Here is a 20,285-nt window from a genome sequence, read left to right as displayed (position 1 = left end):
ACAACATACCCTCTAGTCCACATCCGTCACTATCGCCCAGCTACTATCCCTACCTGCAATCCAACACATGCCACTACGCCTGCCCCCAATACAACATGTAACTACCCTCTAGTCCACATCAGACACTATCGCGTTCTACTATCCCTACCAGCAATCCAACACATGCCACTGCATGTCACTACCCTTAGTCCACATCAGACACTATCACGTTCTACTATCCCTACCAGCAATCCAACACATGCCACTGCATGTCACTACCCTTAGTCCACATCAGACACTATCTACCTATCCCTACCAGCAATCCAACACATGCCACTGTATGTCACTACTCTAGTCCACATCAGACACTATCCCGTTCTACTATCCCTACCAGCAATCCAACACATGCCACTACATGTCACTACAACTTAGTCCACATCCACACCGTCACCATCCCTCAACTACTATCCCTACCAGCAATCCAACACATGCCACTACATGTCACTACAACATGTCCTACCCTCTAGTCCATCAGTCACCATCCCCAGCTACTATCCCTACCAGCAATCCAACACATGCCACTACATGTCACAACATGTAACTACCTTCTAGTCCACATCCGTCACTATCGCGTACTACTATCCCTACCAGCAATCCAACACATGCCACTACATGTCACTACCCTTAGTCCACATCAGACACTATCGCGTACTACTATCCCTACCAGCAATCCAACACATGCCACTACATGTCACTACCCTTAGTCCACATCAGACACTATCGCGTACTACTATCCCTACCAGCAATCCAACACATCCCACTACATGTCACTACCCTTAGTCCACATCAGACACTATCGCGTACTACTATCCCTACCAGCAATCCAACACATGCCACTGCATGTCACTACCCCCTTAGTCCACATCAGACACTATCGCGTACTACTATCCCTACCAGCAATCCAACACATGCCACTACATGTCACTACCCTTAGTCCACATCAGACACTATCGCGTACTACTATCCCTACCAGCAATCCAACACATGCCACTACATGTCACTACCCTTAGTCCACATCAGACACTATCACGTTCTACTATCCCTACCAGCAATCCAACACATGCCACTGCCACTACCCTTAGTCCACATCAGACACTATCACGTTCTACTATCCCTACCAGCAATCCAACACATGCCACTGCATGTCACTACCCTTAGTCCACATCAGACACTATCACGTTCTACTATCCCTAACAGCAATCCAACACATGCTACCACGCCTCTGTCAGACACGACCAATACTCCAGCACCTGTCACCATCCCTGGTCGAGCGTCTAGTAGTTGGTGTACACGTGGGTGTCGTCAAGATGGCTCTTCACACATTGATAGCACAGGTTGTATTCCGCCTGAAGAAATAACGAATCTCATAATTATCAAAATACATATAACACAGAAACGTTTACACTATCTATCTTACTGATTTTAAGAAATGATTGTCACTGTCACGTGGAGGGAAGACGTTTAAACAGGAAGCACGTGCAAAACACGATCAATATGAGGTCAAAGTTTGACGTCATCATCTTATGACGTCACTACATATACCGTCAACAATGAAAAGTGGCAATATTGGCAAAAATTCGATTGAAACACTGAATGAAAAATTCTGGATAATTTGAAAGGACCTATATACATGTAGTTAAAATATGTCATCATTTTGAATTATGACTGTGACATGAAAGGAAATAACGTGAAAGCAGTTTTAAAGCAAACCACATTATGTCATTTTGATCACGAACTCACCATGCTCCCGGATGACCTCTGGTCTGTAGGCTCGAACCTGGGAAATGACGTGTGGGATGGCCACTGTCTGGTCAGCCTCCGCCTGGTCCATCATAGTCGACACACAGCAGAATATACCTCCGTTACCGTGTGACGGACTGGAATACACGTTACGGTTAAAGGTGCAGGTGGACAGTGGGGAGCTAAGCAGGCTTGAAATGTAACGTAACATACGCCATTAAGGTGCTTAAGAGCGTTACCGTAACATGACGTTACAATATATGTTGGTTGATTGGTTTGTTGTTTAACGCTGCACTCAGCAATATTCCAGCTATATGGCGGCGGTCTGTACAATATATATGATTGCGTGACCGGGCCCCAGTGAAGATCCGGGTTAGAATTGGTCTTCAGTAACCCATGCTTGTCATAAGAGGCGACTAACAAGATCAGTTGTCAGTCTCGCTGACTAGGTTGACACACGTCATCGTCTCCCAACTGCGTAGATCGATGCTCATGCTGTTGATCACTGGATTGTCTGATCCAGACTCGATTATTTAGAGAACGCCGCCATATAGATGGAATATTGCTGAGCGCGGCGTTAAACAACAACCAACCATAAGCAATCCCAGATCCGCTTATCATGTGTTCGAATCCCAAATTTGCACTGATGATGATGCCAGGATATGTCAGCTGAGTAAATAGCAACAATGCGACAATTGTATTAAGAGACAGCGCTTGCACAGTAGCTACCCGTGTTATCTGTCCCTATCAGCTGAGCAAATGTCATATAGCTGGAATATTGCTGGGTGCGGCGTTACAACAAAACACCAAAACCTGAAGGGACGCGAATGAAACATAATATAAACTAAACCATTGTACAGTATATAGGTTAACCGGAACTGAAACCACGTTAACGGTGACGTTAACACAAGGATATAGCGTTACGGTATCGTCATGAGAGTTGAAACATAGCACTATTCTGTGTCAACTAGTGGTGGTCCGATTAATTGAAATGATCGAAGATTGGTCGCAGTGACTAAACGACCAAGCAATCGATCATGTTTTCTCATAATCGAACACAAACAATTCTGGAACACTTTTTTGCATTAACAATATTTTTCACAAGGTTGGTTTTGTAAGTTACATTTCATAACCACTACAGGCTTGTTTCAAGTCATGATTACATTTATCTTAAAGAGTCATGGAATTTTATGTTCCTTACATATTAGTTAAGTAGTAATCCTCTCAAGATGTGAAATTTTCATTAACAAAAAACAACAACAAAAAAACAGGAAAATTTCATTAATGACGCTAACCAACTATTTTCGATGATTGATCGGTTGTAATGAAGCAATCATCAATTATGAGGTTTTCACCAATTCCCAACACTAGTGTCAACATAACTTTAATCATAACTGCATGGTTATTATGATATAATTGACATCATAAAACAGCGGCCCAGTTTGTTAAGAATGTGTCTTGACCTTTATGGGGAGCTACACTTCAACTGACCAGTGCTTAAAGCCAGCCGACGGCGAGGCAACACGAGGGTTAGAACTGTAGGCTACATGCAGGCTCAAGAAACACCCACCTGTATCTACAGTCCTTTCAATGGGCCTATAGTCCGTCAATTGAACTTTTGGCACCCTGTTTTTCACAATATACCTTTTAACCAAAAATGCCTTCAAAAAGTTTTTGTGCATACGCTCTTTATATCTTATGACCTATCCAAGGTTTAAATTTAAGAATTTTATGTCAATTATTAAAGCTTGTTCTTAAGAAGCCATCTTATAAAAACATGAAAAATAGAAGTAGTTATACAAGGGAGGAGTAAAGTGATACGATGGAACAGCCAACAACATGGTGTGACACGCGTGCATCTTGTTTACATTGTTACGCCTGCAAGCAAATCTACAGGGACTCTATAATCATCATAAATCCAATTTAAGCAAGAAGATTCATTGAAGTCTTTAAAGACTGGTTGTTTGATCTCTTGTTTCTATATCCAAATTTGAGCAACAGCTTGCGTATGGTATGCTTTGATACAATGATGTCATGGTTTTCTTTTGAACAATATTTTCTTCAGTTTGCTTGACAATATGGATCGATGTAACCGACGCATGACGTCCCTCACAACCCTTCTATCGAATTCATCAAGCTTTGTTTTCTTTGCATTTTTTGAGACGGTCCCCTATTTAACTGCCATGTCATCGTCAGGCTCTGAAATAGTGTCATGAGAGATAACTCTATGCAATATTCTTTTACAGATCTTCGTGGCATTAAATGTCTTTTGGAGAAACATTCAATTAAAAAAGAGAGTTTTTCAGTTTGCCTCGCGCTTGAAAAGTTGTAAACTCTTTTGATGATTTGCCGGTCATCTTTGTTCAACATCGTTTTCCCCACAACCTGTGCGTGTTGACGATCTTTGACATCACCTGAGCGTGCTAATGTAAAACCCATGCATGTACATATCACGCTGACACACATTTTACAGTGTTGTTGGCTTTTCCATCAGGTGCGTTAACCCCTCGTAAAACTCTCCACATTTTACTATTATTATATGACAGGTTTAAAGGCAAAATCTTTACTAATCGTTTTAAAATGACCAAAATCGATATCTTGTTAGGTCACGGTATACAATTACCATATGAACAGAGTAGTGTTTGAAAATATTCAGGAGTTTTATATAAATTGTGAAAAACAGGGTGCCAAAAGTTGACGGACTATAATAAGGCCAATGTACATGTGCAGATTATGAAACTATATCATACAAAAAATATATTCGTTACTCGTGATATCTGTACTGTTTTGCTATAAAACTACTTATTGAACACTTGTTATGCTGAAAAAGTGCAAGAGAAAAGGTTCAGTTTCATGTAAACTGGCCCTTTTACCAATGTCACGATGTCTGTGGACACTGTTGAGAGCTACACGATTTCATGTCATGAAGTTAACGACGTAAAACGCTGCCAGAAAATGAAGCAATGGAGCATAAGACGGATCTTATCTTGAGGCAGATGTCCATAACCAACGTTACCAGATACCACACAGATTCTGAAAAAGAAACGTCTTTAGCCAAGACAAGGTCATGGTTGCGTAAAGTGACGTTAACCCGAAATTACCTGCTCTGAACTACAACTGGTCTGTCGGCGATGATACTTTGCTTGACCGTCTTGATAAAGTCGATCACAATGTAGGGGGATTCCGACAGGTTGGTGGAGTCCACCCATCCCGGACAGGTCAGGTGGGTCATCGTAGCCTCGAGGTCCTGCAGGACATAGTGACCATTGCATGGCATTGTATGAGATATGCAAAACAGCTGGTATAGCGGGACATGATACAGGAAATATGATACAACGTGACATGATATAGGAGATATGATAATACGTGACATGATACAGGAGATATGGTATAGCGGGACATGATGCAGGAGATGTGGTACATGATACAGGAGATATGGTATAGCAGGCCATGATGCAGGAGATATGGTATAGCGGGACATGATACAAGAGATGTGGTATAGTGGGACATGATACAGGAGATATTGTATAGCGGGACAGGATACAGGAGATGTGGTATAGCGGGACATGATACAGGAGATATGGTATGTGGAGATATGATACAGGGGACATGATACAGGAGATATGGTATAGCGGGACATGATACAGGAGATGATATGATACAGGAGATATGGTATAGCAGGACATGATACAGGAGATATGGTATAGCATGGACATGATACAGGAGATGTGGTATAGGGGGACATGATACATGAGATGTGGGACATGATACAGGAGATATGGTACAGCGGGACATGATACAGGAGATATGGTATAGTGGGACATGATACAGGAGATATGGTACAGTGGGACATGATACAGGAGATATGGTACAGCGGGACATGATACAGGAGATAGATGTGGTACAGCAGGGGACATGATACAGGAGATGTAGGACATAGACATGACATATACAGGAGATATGGTACAGTGGGACATGATACAGGAGATATGGTATAGTGGGACATGATACAGGAGATATGGTACACAGATACAGGGACATAATACAGGAGATATGGTACAGTGGGACATGATACAGGAGATATGGTACAGCGGGACATGATACAGGAGATATGGTACAGCGGGACATGATACAGGAGATATGGTATAGTGGGACATGATACAGGAGATATGGTACAGTGGAACATAATACAGGAGATATGGTACAGCAGGACATGAGATGTGGGACATGATACAGGAGATATGATACAGCGGGACATGATACAGGAGATATGACATGTAGGAGATATGGTATAGGGACATGATACAGGGAGATATGGAGATATAGTATAGTGGGACATGATACAGGAGATATGGAACAGTGGACATACAGGAGATATGGACAGCAGGACATGATATAGGACATGATACAGGAGATATGGATACAGGAGATATGGTACAGCGGGACATGATACAGGAGATATGGTATAGTGGGACATGATACAGAAGATATGGTACAGTGGAACATAATACAGGAGATATGGTACAGCGGGACATGAGATGTGGGACATGATACAGGAGATATGATACAGCGGGACATGATACAGGAGATATGGTACAGCGGGACATGATACATGAGATGTGGGACATGATATAGGAGATATGATACAGCGGGACATGATACAGGAGATATGGTACAGCGGGACATGATACATGATATGTGGGACATGATACAGGAGATATGATACAGCGGGACATGATACAGGAGATATGGTATAGCAGGACATGATACAGGAGATGCGGTATAGCAGGACATGATAAAGGAGATATGGTACAGCGGGACATGATACAGGAGAAATGGTACAGCGGGACATGATACAGGATATATGGTACAGCGGGACATAGTACAGGAGAAATGGTACAGCGGGACATGATACATGAGATGTGGGACATGATATAGGAGATATGATACAACGTGACATGATGCAGGAGATATGGTACAGCGGGACATGATACAGGAGATATGGTATAGTGGGACATGATACAGGAGATATGGTACAGTGGAACATAATACAGGAGATATGGTATAGCAGGACATGATACAGGAGATGCGGTATAGCAGGACATGATATAGGAGATATGGTACAGCGGGACATGATACAGGAGAAATGGTACAGCGGGACATAATACAGGAGATATGGTACAGCGGGACATGATACAGGAGATATGGTACAGCGGGACATGATACATGAGATGTGGGACATGATACAGAAGATATGGTACAGCGGGACATGATATAGGAGATATGGTACAGCGGGACATGATACAGGAGATATGGTACAGCGGGACATGATACAGGAGATATGGTACAGCGGGACATAATACAGGAGATATGGTAGAGCGGGACATGATACATGAGATGCGGTATAGCAGGACATGATACAGAAGATGCAGTATAGCAGGACATGATACAGGAGATATGATACAACGTGACATGATACAGGAGATATGGTACAGTGGAACAGAATACAGGAGATATGGTACAGCGGGACATGATACATGAGATGTGGGACATGATACAGGAGATATGATACAGCGGGACATGATACAGGAGATATAGTACAGCGGGACATGATAAAGGAGATATAGTACAGTGGAACATAATACAGGAGATATGGTACATCGGGACATGATACAGGAGATGCGGTATAGCAGGACATGATACATGAGATATGATACAGCGGGACATAATACATGATATGTGGGACATGATATAGGAGATATGATACAGCGGGACATGATACAGGAAATATAGTACAGCGGGACATGATACATGAGATGTGGGACATGATACAGGAGATATGGTATAGCGGGACATGATACAGGAGATATGGTACAGCGGGACATGATACATGAGATGTGGGACATGATACATGAGATATGATACAGCGGGACATGATACAGGAGATATGATACAGCGGGACATGATACAGGAGATATGGTACATCGGGACATGATACATGAGATGTGGGACATGATACAGGAGATATGGTACAGCGAGACATGATACATGAGATATGATACAGCGAGACATGATACATGAGATATGATACAGTGGAACATGATACAGGAGATATGGTACAGCGGGACATGAAACAAGAGATGTGGGACATGATACAGGAGATATGATACAGCGGGACATGATACAGGAGATATGATACAGCGAGACATGATACATGAGATATGATACAGTGGAACATGATACAGGAGATATGGTACAGCGGGACATGATACAGGAGATATGATACAACGTGACATGATACAGGAGATGTGGTATAGCAGGCCATGATACAGGAGATGTGGGATGGCAGGACATGATAGGGGACATGATACAGGAGATATGGTACAGTGGGACATGATACAGGAGATGTGGTATAGCGGGACATGATACAGGAGATGTGGTATAGCAGGGACATGATACAGGAGATGTGGTATAGCGGGACATGATACAGGAGATGTGGTATAGCAGGACATGATACAGGAGATGTGGTATAGCGGGACATGATACAGGAGATGTGGTATAGATGTGGTATAGGGACATGATACAGGAGATGCTGTACATGATACAGGACATGATACAGGGGATGATACAGGAGATATGGTATAGCGGGACATGATACAGGAGATGTGGTATAGCGGGACATGATACAGGAGATGTGGTATAGCGGGACATGATACAGGAGATGTGGTATAGCGGGACATGATACAGGAGATGTGGTATAGCGGGACATGATACAGGAGATGTGGTATGTGGTGTGGTATAGCGGGACATGATACAGGAGATGTGGTATAGCGGGACATGATACAGGAGATGTACAGCGGGATATGATACAGGAGATGTGATACAGGACATGATACATAGATGGATATGGTATGATACAGGACATGATACAGGAGATGTGGTATAGCGGGACATGATACAGGAGATGTTGTATAGCGGGACATGATACAGGAGATGTGGTATAGCGGGACATGATACAGGAGATGTGGTATAGCGGGACATGATACAGGAGATGTGGTATAGTGGGACATGATACAGGAGATATGGTACAACGTGACATGATGCAGGAGATGTGGTATAGCGGGACATGATACAGGAGATATGATGCAACGTGGCATGATACAGGAGATATGGCACAATCTCACATAGAGATTGTCTGGTCCAGACTCGATTGATTGCGAGTGATTACCAGTTGTGAATCACGTGGGTTATGTACAGCTGGATAGCTTCCAGTTAAAATACATTTACACCATCCATGAATATTTTAATATATAACGAAAATACTTCAACTTCGCTGTCTCAATGTTGTCTGTGGTTGATGTGCGGGTCGATATTTATCAGACCATGTCCGGCGTTCATTGTCCTTGTTGACATGTTTCCGTTTGCTGGGAGTGAGATCCTACTTATAGATATTTAAAGGAAACAGTTTACAAATGTTCACGAGTGATCCGGTACTTACCTCCTCCTGGTAAACAAGCGTTCTAACGACAGCACGCCCCTGAGTCTCCTTGCTTGTGCACGTCACCCGACAACTGTCGAATTCAACAACGTCATTGACTTCTGGCCACAGTTTTGGATTATCCTGCGAACAGACAAAACACAGGATTAGATAGTACCCACGAATGGCTGGGACCACTACCCTTTAATCTGTGGTTGACCTGAATAGTTTCTACTTCTAATCTTTCATCTATCGATGACGTTAATGACTGACCAGCTTTTCTCAACTGCAACCACAATCGACCTTGAAATTCCCCCGTATATTGTACTTCTGTTGATCGATGATCATGATGTCAGTTACTTGGCTGTATCGTAAAAACGCAGTTATTTACAGCCCGGTGCCATACAGCTTAAACATTGCTAAAAGCTGAGTTAAACAAATAAACCAACCTTATAATCAACCAACAATTCAACAAATATGTCCTAAAGTCTTCTGATATGGAGCTGAAATATGGGGAGTTGATAATTTTAAAGAAGTCGAAGTTGTACATATGTTTTGTTGTAAACGTTTTTTAAACGTCAAACGGTTGACTTCGAACCATGTAGTTAGGGGAGAATGTGGCCAGTATCAAATGTATATATGTATATATAAAAAAGTTGTTAAATATTGGTGTAAAATATGCAAAATGCCCGATTCCAGATTTGTAAAGAAATGTTATAACATGTTAGTTTTAGACTCTGTAAATGGTAAAACAAACTGGGCATCAAAAATTAAGAATATTCTTTACTCTTGGATTTGGCTTTATGTGGGAACAGCAGCAACATTTATGTAATGTCGATAAATTCATATCAGAATTTGTTTTTAGATTAAGAGCAAGTTATGAACAAGAATGGCGCACATCGCTTGTAAATAGTCCTAAATTTTCACTTTATTCTTGTTTTAAAATCTCATTTAATGTTGAATTGTACATAAAAGATTTATCAATTTCAAAATTCCGATCGGCCCTTGCTAAATTCAGTTGTTCTTCACACCGCCTCCAAATTGAAACCGGTCGATATATTAATCAACCCAGATCAAATAGATTATGTTTTGTATGTAAAGATAACTTTATTGAAAATGAATTTCATTCTATTTTGGTATGTAAATGTTATCAAAATCTGAGATGTTTGTATTTACCACATAACTTTTATTCGAATCCCACTATTCATAAGTTTAATATGCTCATGTCAACTGGCAATCCATATATTGTAAAAACCTAGCTATTTATATACACAATGCAATGAAACTTAGAGATCCACTTCTATGCCAATAATATCATATTTCCTTTTGTATACTTTGTAGATTAACGTATTGTCTTCTGAACTATATATGCACATATGTACCGCTCTGAAATCCTGAAGTGTAGCCTGGGCCTATGGCCTCCACTACAAAGAAAAATAAAGATTGATTGATATGGTACGTGTGTGGTCCAAAAGTTCTCCCGACACAATGATGACTCGGGTTCAGCTCGCCACATGGGTATCTTGAAGGTCATCTTGTTGGTTTGTTATTTAACGCCGCACATAACAATATTCAAGCTGTATAACGGCTGTTTGTAAATAATCGAGTCTGGACCAGACAATCCAGTGATCAACAGCATGGACATCGATCTATGCAATTGGGATACGACATGTGTCAACCAAGTCAGCAAGTCTGACCACCCGATCCCGTCAGTCGCCTCTTACAAGAATTATGGGTTGCTGAAGACCAACTCTAACCCGGATCTTCCCATGTTAAGGAGCTTTGCATCTCTCGTCATTCTTATCTAGTATTTGTTTTATACTAATTTCTAAAAGGTTGTGTATGCCAGGAGCTTCTTTGATGCATGTAAGACTGTAGAAAACTTTCTTTCTAAACTGTAAACTCACGTGATCCAAGGTGACAATAGTTTGAATGTCAAGGTCATACATCCATCTGTAGAACTCGTCGGCAGAGGTCAGATCCGGGGTGTCCATCAGCAGAAACTGCTTGCGATACCAGAAACCCTAGGGAGATTGGTGCAACAATGATGAAGGCATGTACACACGGTCCTTACTTGAAATGTTGTTTCCGAATATTTAACAGACGCAATAGGCGAGGTAAAATGGGTTTGACGTTGCGTTCAGGATTATTGCACAAGTGAGTGAATGAGTTTTACGCCGAGTTTTAGCAATATTCCAGCAATATTCCAGCAATATCAGAAACACCAGAAATGAACTTCATATAGCACCAATGTGGCGAATAATACCCGAGTCTTTGGCGTGACGAACGAACGTTTAAAACATCAGGCTACCCCAACGACCCCCGATTCTAGAAGGAACGATGACACGACAGTGTGACTAAAAACAGATCACGAAACCTCATGTTTCGGTCAAAATTCCTCGAAGACTAAGGGGGCGGTGGGTAGCCTAGTGGTTTAAGCGTTGGCTCGTCACTCCGAAGACCCGGGTTCGAATCCCCACATGGGTACAATGTGTGAAGCCCATTTCTGGTGTCCCCCCGCCGTGATATTGCTGGAATATTGCTAAAAGCGACGTAAAACTAAACTCAGTCAGTCAGTCGAAGACTAAGGAACATTTAGCAACGTTAAAGCTTACACATCCCTACATCATTCAGCACCGCCAATATATATGATTACAAACCAAAGGCATAATTATCAATTTCGAAGTTAGATTGTGTGGCTGGTTAAATCAAAACAATAGCAATCTACAAGATTAGTCACCTAAAAGAAGTAGGTTGCAACTAATTGCACCACAAAAATCATTCTGAAGTGTTCCTGTCATCCATTGAATTTTTCGAAAAGTGTAATCTTATTTAACCAAAAAATAATGAAACCGGATAAATAACTTAACATTTATGTTATATTCGGGATTACACTTTCTCAGTAAAGTACAGATTCTGGTACCTCTTGGGTTTAGTCCCACCAGTGTGAGGCACTGAAGTCAGTGATCTAACCCACACAGCCAACGCGACTTTTACAAAATGTAAGCTTGACAACTGGTAGTAAAGATAACGTACTTTGTGTGCCCCTTTGAAAATGAATTTGTACTTTATTGAGAAAGTTTATCACAAATATAACATATGATACATTTGACCATTTTCTGAAAGGCATGACGTTTTCCAAAGGTACACTGCGCCTTTTAACGGTGTTATGAACAGGAAATTGACCTGTGTTTTTTAGCTATTGGTGAAACTCACGAACATGCGTATTGTACTGAGAAACTCGGAATCCACGAATCTGATATTCGCACCGAAGTCATACGGTTCTGGCACACTCTAAGACTTTGGAACGCTGCCCAACGAATGACAGCACCTCGGGCGTAAAAGGCCATTCTTGTGCCAAATAAACAAATATGATATTAGGCAAGGCCTTATTCGGCTACTGACCGGAACAAAGACGACACCAGCATAATCCAAGCCGTCATTGTCATCTCCGGGAGTGTCTTTGGGTCCATTCCCCTCATCTGCTGAAGATAGGGGTCATTTATATACAAACATTACCAGGCCCCGATTTCTCGAAACAAACTTAAGTTTTTACTCAAATTTCAAACTGAGTTTGACAATTTGAAACAGCTGAATCTTTAACTCAACTGGATTTTTTAAATAAAAAACCCCAAACAACTTAAGTAATCTATCCATCAAAACTCAAATTGTCTGCTAAATTTGAGTTTAATATTGATTTCAGTTTATTCTGGGAAATGCACTTACCTGCGCTTTTTCAAATTTGAGTAAAAACTCTAACTTAAGTTAAAACTCAGACTTAAGTTTGTTTCGAGAAATCGGGGCTAGGACATATATCTGAATAGGCATTCGTACTGTATTATTGTCATTGTCAACTGAAATGTTTTATATGGATTGTCAGTCTGATTTACACAGTATGCCCACAGGCCCTCGTATCTTTTCGAGGATTAAAGATTAGAAAATATATTTTAAAAATTGAGATGACCCCCGACCCAACGAAATCATGACATGATGTATTTCGAGTCGGGGGTCATCTCAAAAATATTTTTTAACTCTTTAACCCTCTCAAAGACACAAGGGCCTGTGAGTATGACCGGTTTTTAGGTATATCATCCCAAAAGGGTGAAAAATCGAAGTTAATTGGTTGTTTTTGATTACTCTGAAATGCAGAACATGTGACGTACCGAGACTCATCGTGCTCTCGCTGGACCTCAGTGTAAACCCGGCGGATTCCTTGTTTCTCTCGGAGTCTTCGCCAATGAAAGAATTCAGTTTCTGGAAGACATGCATGTCATGTCGAATTTAAGCAGTGACCATAGGCCCCCACTGCGGGTCAGAACATCGATAAACTAGGCCCCGATTTAGTATCAACACCCCATACTATATAATATGTAAAGGTTCATCCCAGAAATACGGTGACATGATCGAAAACCGTACAATTACGCACACGTCAATGACTATATCGTATTTTCAAGGTCTCACAAATATCAAAAGCTTTTGTCCATATCTCTGATGTATGTAGTAGGCATATACACACGCTTTCCGTGGGGATGCATTTGATGGTTTTTATTAAATCGCCCAAAACCGAGTTGCTGTGCCGGAAGTATACGAAACTAGGTCGTAAAGGTTCCCATTAGAAAGTGTCCGAAGTAACGACACCTAGTTAGATACTTGTACCTTTCAACGCCCTCTCTCTTTCTCTTTCTCTGATGCTGCTTTCAGATTTCTTTCTCACATACAATGAACAATATATGCAAGAAAACAACGTTAAACAGGGCGATAACTTTCTCATTAACGATTCATTGTTACAATGATGTCCTTTTTAACCTTTTCTTAAACTTCTTTCTCTCTCATACAGCTGATTCTACATTCGGAATTCGTATGACAATGATTTCCCTACGTTAAACTGACTGCGTAGTTGTCCATGTAGAACTCCTCTATAATTGTGCATAATGACCCGTACTTTTGTTTTTTATTGCACGTTTAGACAAGAACAATATCGTGACGCCATCAGTTATTCAAAAACTGGGACTTCATGGAAACAAGACACTGTCAGACGGGACTATGCATGACGTCATACTGACCATGAACTCTGACATCAGGGCAGCGTCGTCAATGGTTGGCTGGGAAAGGAACGCGTGACTTGACTGTGGCGGCGGAAGCAGGACGGACATGGCGAGCGCCTCGTGCAGGAAGATGTACTGGTCCTGCAGGGAAGTAAGTTGACTTGGATCACTTGGTGTCTAGCAGACACTGGTCATGTCAGACAGCAATACTGGTGCCATAAATAGGTCATATTCAAATAAAACAACAATAAAGACCCTAGTCATGGAATGTAGCAATGCTGGAAAGTGCTAGTTGGTATCGAGTGGGTCCTATTCATGGAATGTAGCAATGATGGAACGTGCTAGTTGGTATCGAGTGGACCCTATTCATGTAATGTATCAAAGATGGAAAGTTTCAGTTGGTATCGAGTGGACCCTATTCATGTAAAGTATCAGAGATGGAAAGTTTCAGTTGGTATCGAGTGGACCCTATTCATGTAAAGTATCAGAGATGGAAAGTTTCAGTTGGTATCGAGTGGACCCTATTCATGTAAAGTATCAGAGATGGAAAGTTTCAGTTGGTATCGAGTGGACCCTATTCATGGAAAGTATCAGAGATGGAACGTGCTAGTTGGTATCAAGTGGATCCTTTTCATGTAAAGTAACAATGATGGAAAGTGTTAGTTGATATCGAGTGGACCCCATTCATGTTTCATGTTAGTAGAAGGTGGAAAAAGTATCAAGTGAAAAGTTTCATGCAACCTTTCAAAAGTATCCACAAAACGTCAGTAACAGATTCTATACAATAAAATGATGGAAAGTGTTAGGATATCGAACAGACCACAGCATACCCTTTTCATGATCAAGTATGTTCTGTGGAACAGATTCACAGTGTATCTGAGAAAATCCCCAGATTTAAAACACAGTGTATTCAGCAATGTTAGAAAGTTGAAACTGATATCGTGTAGACCTTATTCAGGGTGAAGCATCGATATTGGTGGGCATGGCTTCATTAAGAGAGTTGAAAGGAGTCGCGTTCAAGATGGAGAAGTGTTTGCATGTGTGGAGGTGTTTTAACCACTAGGCTAGCCCACTTCTTATGCAGTTGAGGTGAATTTATTACCAATGTTTGGACCATGTTAACCCTGTCTGCCCTCATGCGTTCAACGCAGTCGTAGACGTCAACGTGGCCAACCTCGTCAGCCATTCGCATCAGCCAGTCCAAACCAATGAAGGTTCCCGTTCGACCCACTCCAGCGCTGAAAGAGACTCGTGGCAACCATTAACCGGATATGACGTCACATGATTGCACTTGAAACCTCCCGCTACTTCCTGACTATAAGGACCAATAAGGAAGTCAGATCCAAGATAAACCACTCACACATACTATACATGAGTGGATATGTTGTAGTGACAACAAAGCAACGATCTACTGTGCTTCTCAGTGAGCAATGGGCTGCTCTTTGAACATAAAGTGTTTTTCAAAAAGGACGGTGACAACAAATCCAACAATGACCCGCTCTTCCTCGCCTTTCTTATGGTGGACCTCAGCCCCCTTCCCAATAGGGTTATCTTTTGTTAAGTACGCAGTATGTAATCTGTTACGGTGTACACTCGAGACTGGTAACACTCTGGCCTTAGCGTACTCCATAATGTAATATTAAACCTCTCTCTCTCTCTCTCTCTCTCTCTCTCTCTCTCTCTCTCTCTCTCTCTCTCTCTCTCTCTCTCTCTCTCTCTGTCCTCTCTCTCTCTCTCCCTCTCTCTCTCTCTCTCCCTCTCTCTCTCTCTCTCTCTCTCCCTCTCTCTCTCTCTCTCTCTCTCTCTCATTCTCTCTCTCATTCTGTGTCTTTGTTTACGTCTTAACATCAATAATATTCATTTATTTCTTACGGTCAAATTGAACAGATACTTAAGTTTGCTCTTTCTTTAATCAGCACATGCATGGAAAACTATGGAATGAAGCCTGCCATGAGAATGAGATTGAGAAACCATGAATTAGACGAATCCAGAAGTAAGCGAGCCCCGAAACTTCAAAGTTGAGCTGATACAACACTCTCTCTCACTCCTTCTCACACACATACATCGAATAACATATACACCAAAACCTTGTGAAACCGGACGATACAGTTCATATTAACCAGTTTCCGGATTGACGAATATTTGTTGAAGAGTAATGTTCCTTTTAACATCAGTAGATGTTTCAGAATCGGTCCGAGTTGCAGGATGCCAGGGACTCAAAGCACATACCATAATTATTATTTTCACAATTTCCTTTCAAATTCTTAGTATCACGTTTGTGCATATACAACCTTGCAATCAAACACGCCGACAGGCATTCCAGCATTACGAGTGTTAGATATATGTATATACCTGCAGTGCACGACGATTGGTCCCTTTTCTCTGTCAGAGGTCATGACATTGTTCCGGAAGTGAATGAGTGACCATGGTGACGAAGGCACACTCTTGTCTGGCCATGCTGTGAAGTGGTACTGCGTCACCGAACGGGGCGAGTCGGAACTGTTTGGCTGCAGGATGGCAACATACAGACAAATAACATACAAATAACAGATAAACACATAACACGATGTTTCCAGTGCATTATAATAACACATTGTAAATGTTACAAAAAGTGTCATTAACGTGTGTGATGGGAGATTGGTTGGCACCTACCTTCGATATTTTAAGAGTTCGGACTGTGTATTGGGCATATGACGTTGTGTCTGCAACAGTGACCTTGAACTCCTGCACGTCAAAGTCATCCTCGGCGTCCCAGTACTGTTCACACTTGCGCTGTAGTACAATGACGGTGAAAACGGTTTTAACAGCTAGCAATGCTAATATGTCATTGAGTGAGTATAGTATTACGCCACTTTTAGCAATATTCTTGCAAAGTCACAGCTGCTGATGTTTTTGAACTAATGCGTATCTCACGCTATTACCATATAAGAGACCCTCTGTCCTTAATCTTTAATCATTCTCGCGAGTATCGAGTCACCAGAGTGGGTAGTGTCTAAGACCCGCCTTCAGACACTGAACCATTGTATTTCTAGGTTCTTTTTGGACTGGATATATTTTGGACTTTGTCTGAAAGGGAAAATTCTCATAAAAAACGACTTCACTCTGAAGTTATGTTTGCAGTTAGGTTTAGGACTTTTTGAAGATTTTTTAGACTGATCGTGAGAAAAAAGCAACAGCACTTTCATCACAGTACACCTGCGTTGTATCATCATCCTAGAGGTAATTCATTTCTTACGTGTTCCATTTGTCTCGATTGATACTTGTCTCTTTAGATGTCGGAGTTTCGGTCTTACTGCCTCCTTTCACCCTACTATACCCTCGTCCACGCATGATTGAACTGAATCTCCGCTCACATCATGCATGACAGAACTGGATCTCCACTTACCTCATGCATGACAGAGCTGGATCTCCACTTTACCTCATGCATGACAGAACTGGATCTGAACACACCTCATGCATGACAGAACTGGGTCTGTTCAACACCTCATACATTTCTGAACTGGATCTCCACCTCTACCCCTATGCATGTCTCAACTGATTTTCGCTCACTACATCATGCATGTCTGAACTTCGAATCTCGCCTCACCTCATGGCATGTCTGAATTGGACCTCCGCTCTTCCACCCCATGCATGTCTGAACTGGATCTCCACTCACTTCATGTATGTCTGAACTTGAACTGGATCTCCACTCACCTCATGTATGTCCTGAACTGAATCTCCGCTCACACTTACCTCATGCATGGCTGAACTGGATCTCCACTTACCTCATGCATGGCTGAACTGGATCTCCACTTACCTCATGCATGTCTGAACTGGATCTCCACTTACCTCATGCATGTCTGAACTGGACCTCCGCTCACCTCATGCATGTCTGAACTGGACCTCCGCTCACCTCATGCATGTCTGAACTGGATCTCCACTTACCTCATGCATGACAGAACTGGATCTGAACACACCTCATGCATGACAGAACTGGATCTGAACACACCTCATGCATTTCTGAACTGGATCTCCACTTACCTCATGCATGTCTGAACTGGACCTCCGCTCACCTCATGCATGTCTGAACTGGATCTCCACTTACCTCATGCATGTCTGAACTGGATCTCCACTTACCTCATGCATGACAGAACTGGATCTGAACACACCTCATGCATGACAGAACTGGATCTCCACTTACCTCATGCATGTCTGAACTGGATTTTCGCTCACTACATCATGCATGTCTGAACTGAATCTCCGCTCACCTCATGCATGTCTGAACTGGACCTCCGCTCACCTCATGCATGTCTGAACTGGATCTCCACTTACCTCATGCATGTCTGAACTGGATCTCCACTTACCTCATGCATGGCTGAACTGGATCTCCACTTACCTCATGCATGTCTGAACTGGACCTCCGCTCACCTCATGCATGTCTGAACTGGACCTCCGCTCACCTCATGCATGTCTGAACTGGACCTCCGCTCACCTCATGCATGTCTGAACTGGACCTCCGCTCACCTCATGCATGTCTGAACTGGATCTCCACTTACCTCATGCATGTCTGAACTGGACCTCCGCTCACCTCATGCATGTCTGAACTGGACCTCCGCTCACCTCATGCATGTCTGAACTGGACCTCCGCTCACCTCATGCATGTCTGAACTGGATTTTCGCTCACTACATCATGCATGTCTGAACTGGATCTCCACTTACCTCATGCATGACAGAACTGGATCTGAACACACCTCATGCATTTCTGAACTGGATCTCCACTTACCTCATGCATGACAGAACTGGATCTGAACACACCTCATGCATGACAGAACTGGATCTGAACACACCTCATGCATGACAGAACTGGATCTGAACACACCTCATGCATGACAGAACTGGATCTGAACACACCTCATGCATTTCTGAACTGGATCTCCACTTACCTCATGCATGACAGAACTGGATCTGAACACACCTCATGCATGACAGAACTGGATCTGAACACACCTCATGCATTTCTGAACTGGATCTCCACTTACCTCATGCATGTCTGAACTGGATTTTCGCTCACTACATCATGCATGTCTGAACTGAATCTCCGCTCACATCATGCATGACAGAACTGGATCTGAACACACCTCATGCATTTCTGAACTGGATCTCCACTTACCTCATGCATGTCTGAACTGGATCTCCACTTACCTCATGCATGGCTGAACTGGATCTCCACTTACCTCATGCATGACAGAACTGGATCTGAACACACCTCATGCATGACAGAACTGGATCTGAACACACCTCATGCATGACAGAACTGGATCTGAACACACCTCATGCATTTCTGAACTGGATCTCCACTTACCTCATGCATGGCTGAACTGGATCTCCACTTACCTCATGCATGTCTGAACTGGACCTCCGCTCACCTCATGCATGTCTGAACTGGATCTCCACTTACCTCATGCATGACAGAACTGGATCTGAACACACCTCATGCATGACAGAACTGGATCTGAACACACCTCATGCATGACAGAACTGGATCTGAACACACCTCATGCATGACAGAACTGGATCTCCACTTACCTCATGCATGACAGAACTGGATCTGAACACACCTCATGCATTTCTGAACTGGATCTCCACTTACCTCATGCATGACAGAACTGGATCTGAACACACCTCATGCATGACAGAACTGGATCTGAACACACCTCATGCATGACAGAACTGGATCTCCACTTACCTCATGCATGTCTGAACTGGATTTTCGCTCACTACATCATGCATGTCTGAACTGGATCTCCACTTACCTCATGCATGACAGAACTGGATCTGAACACACCTCATGCATTTCTGAACTGGATCTCCACTTACCTCATGCATGACAGAACTGGATCTCCACTTACCTCATGCATGTCTGAACTGGACCTCCGCTCACCTCATGCATGTCTGAACTGGACCTCCGCTCACCTCATGCATGTCTGAACTGGATTTTCGCTCAC

At 42.4% G+C, this 20,285-nt stretch overlaps 1 protein-coding gene across 1 annotated transcript; it reads right to left on the bottom strand.

Moving 5' to 3' along the window:
* Nucleotides 1-895: 895 nt before the first annotated feature.
* On the bottom strand, nt 896-18,490 carry LOC124253676 (tyrosine-protein phosphatase 99A-like). Its single transcript, XM_046687490.1, has 12 exons — nt 18,482-18,490; nt 16,954-17,073; nt 16,654-16,808; nt 15,404-15,539; nt 14,320-14,442; nt 13,420-13,510; nt 12,662-12,738; nt 11,164-11,280; nt 9,278-9,400; nt 4,881-5,026; nt 1,780-1,916; nt 896-1,385 (listed from the first exon to the last, which is right to left on the bottom strand). The coding sequence occupies exons 1-12, from the start codon at nt 18,488-18,490 to the stop codon at nt 1,342-1,344; spliced, it is 1,278 nt and encodes a 425-aa protein (XP_046543446.1). The 3' UTR covers nt 896-1,341.
* Nucleotides 18,491-20,285: the final 1,795 nt, after the last annotated feature.

This window comes from Haliotis rubra, unplaced genomic scaffold, assembly GCF_003918875.1.
Source record: "Haliotis rubra isolate DU_JTF1 unplaced genomic scaffold, ASM391887v1 Scf55, whole genome shotgun sequence".
In the NCBI taxonomy this organism is placed as follows: domain Eukaryota; kingdom Metazoa; phylum Mollusca; class Gastropoda; order Lepetellida; family Haliotidae; genus Haliotis; species Haliotis rubra.
Note: the sequence above shows the minus strand (reverse complement) of the source record. Positions and strands in the feature narration are given on the sequence as shown.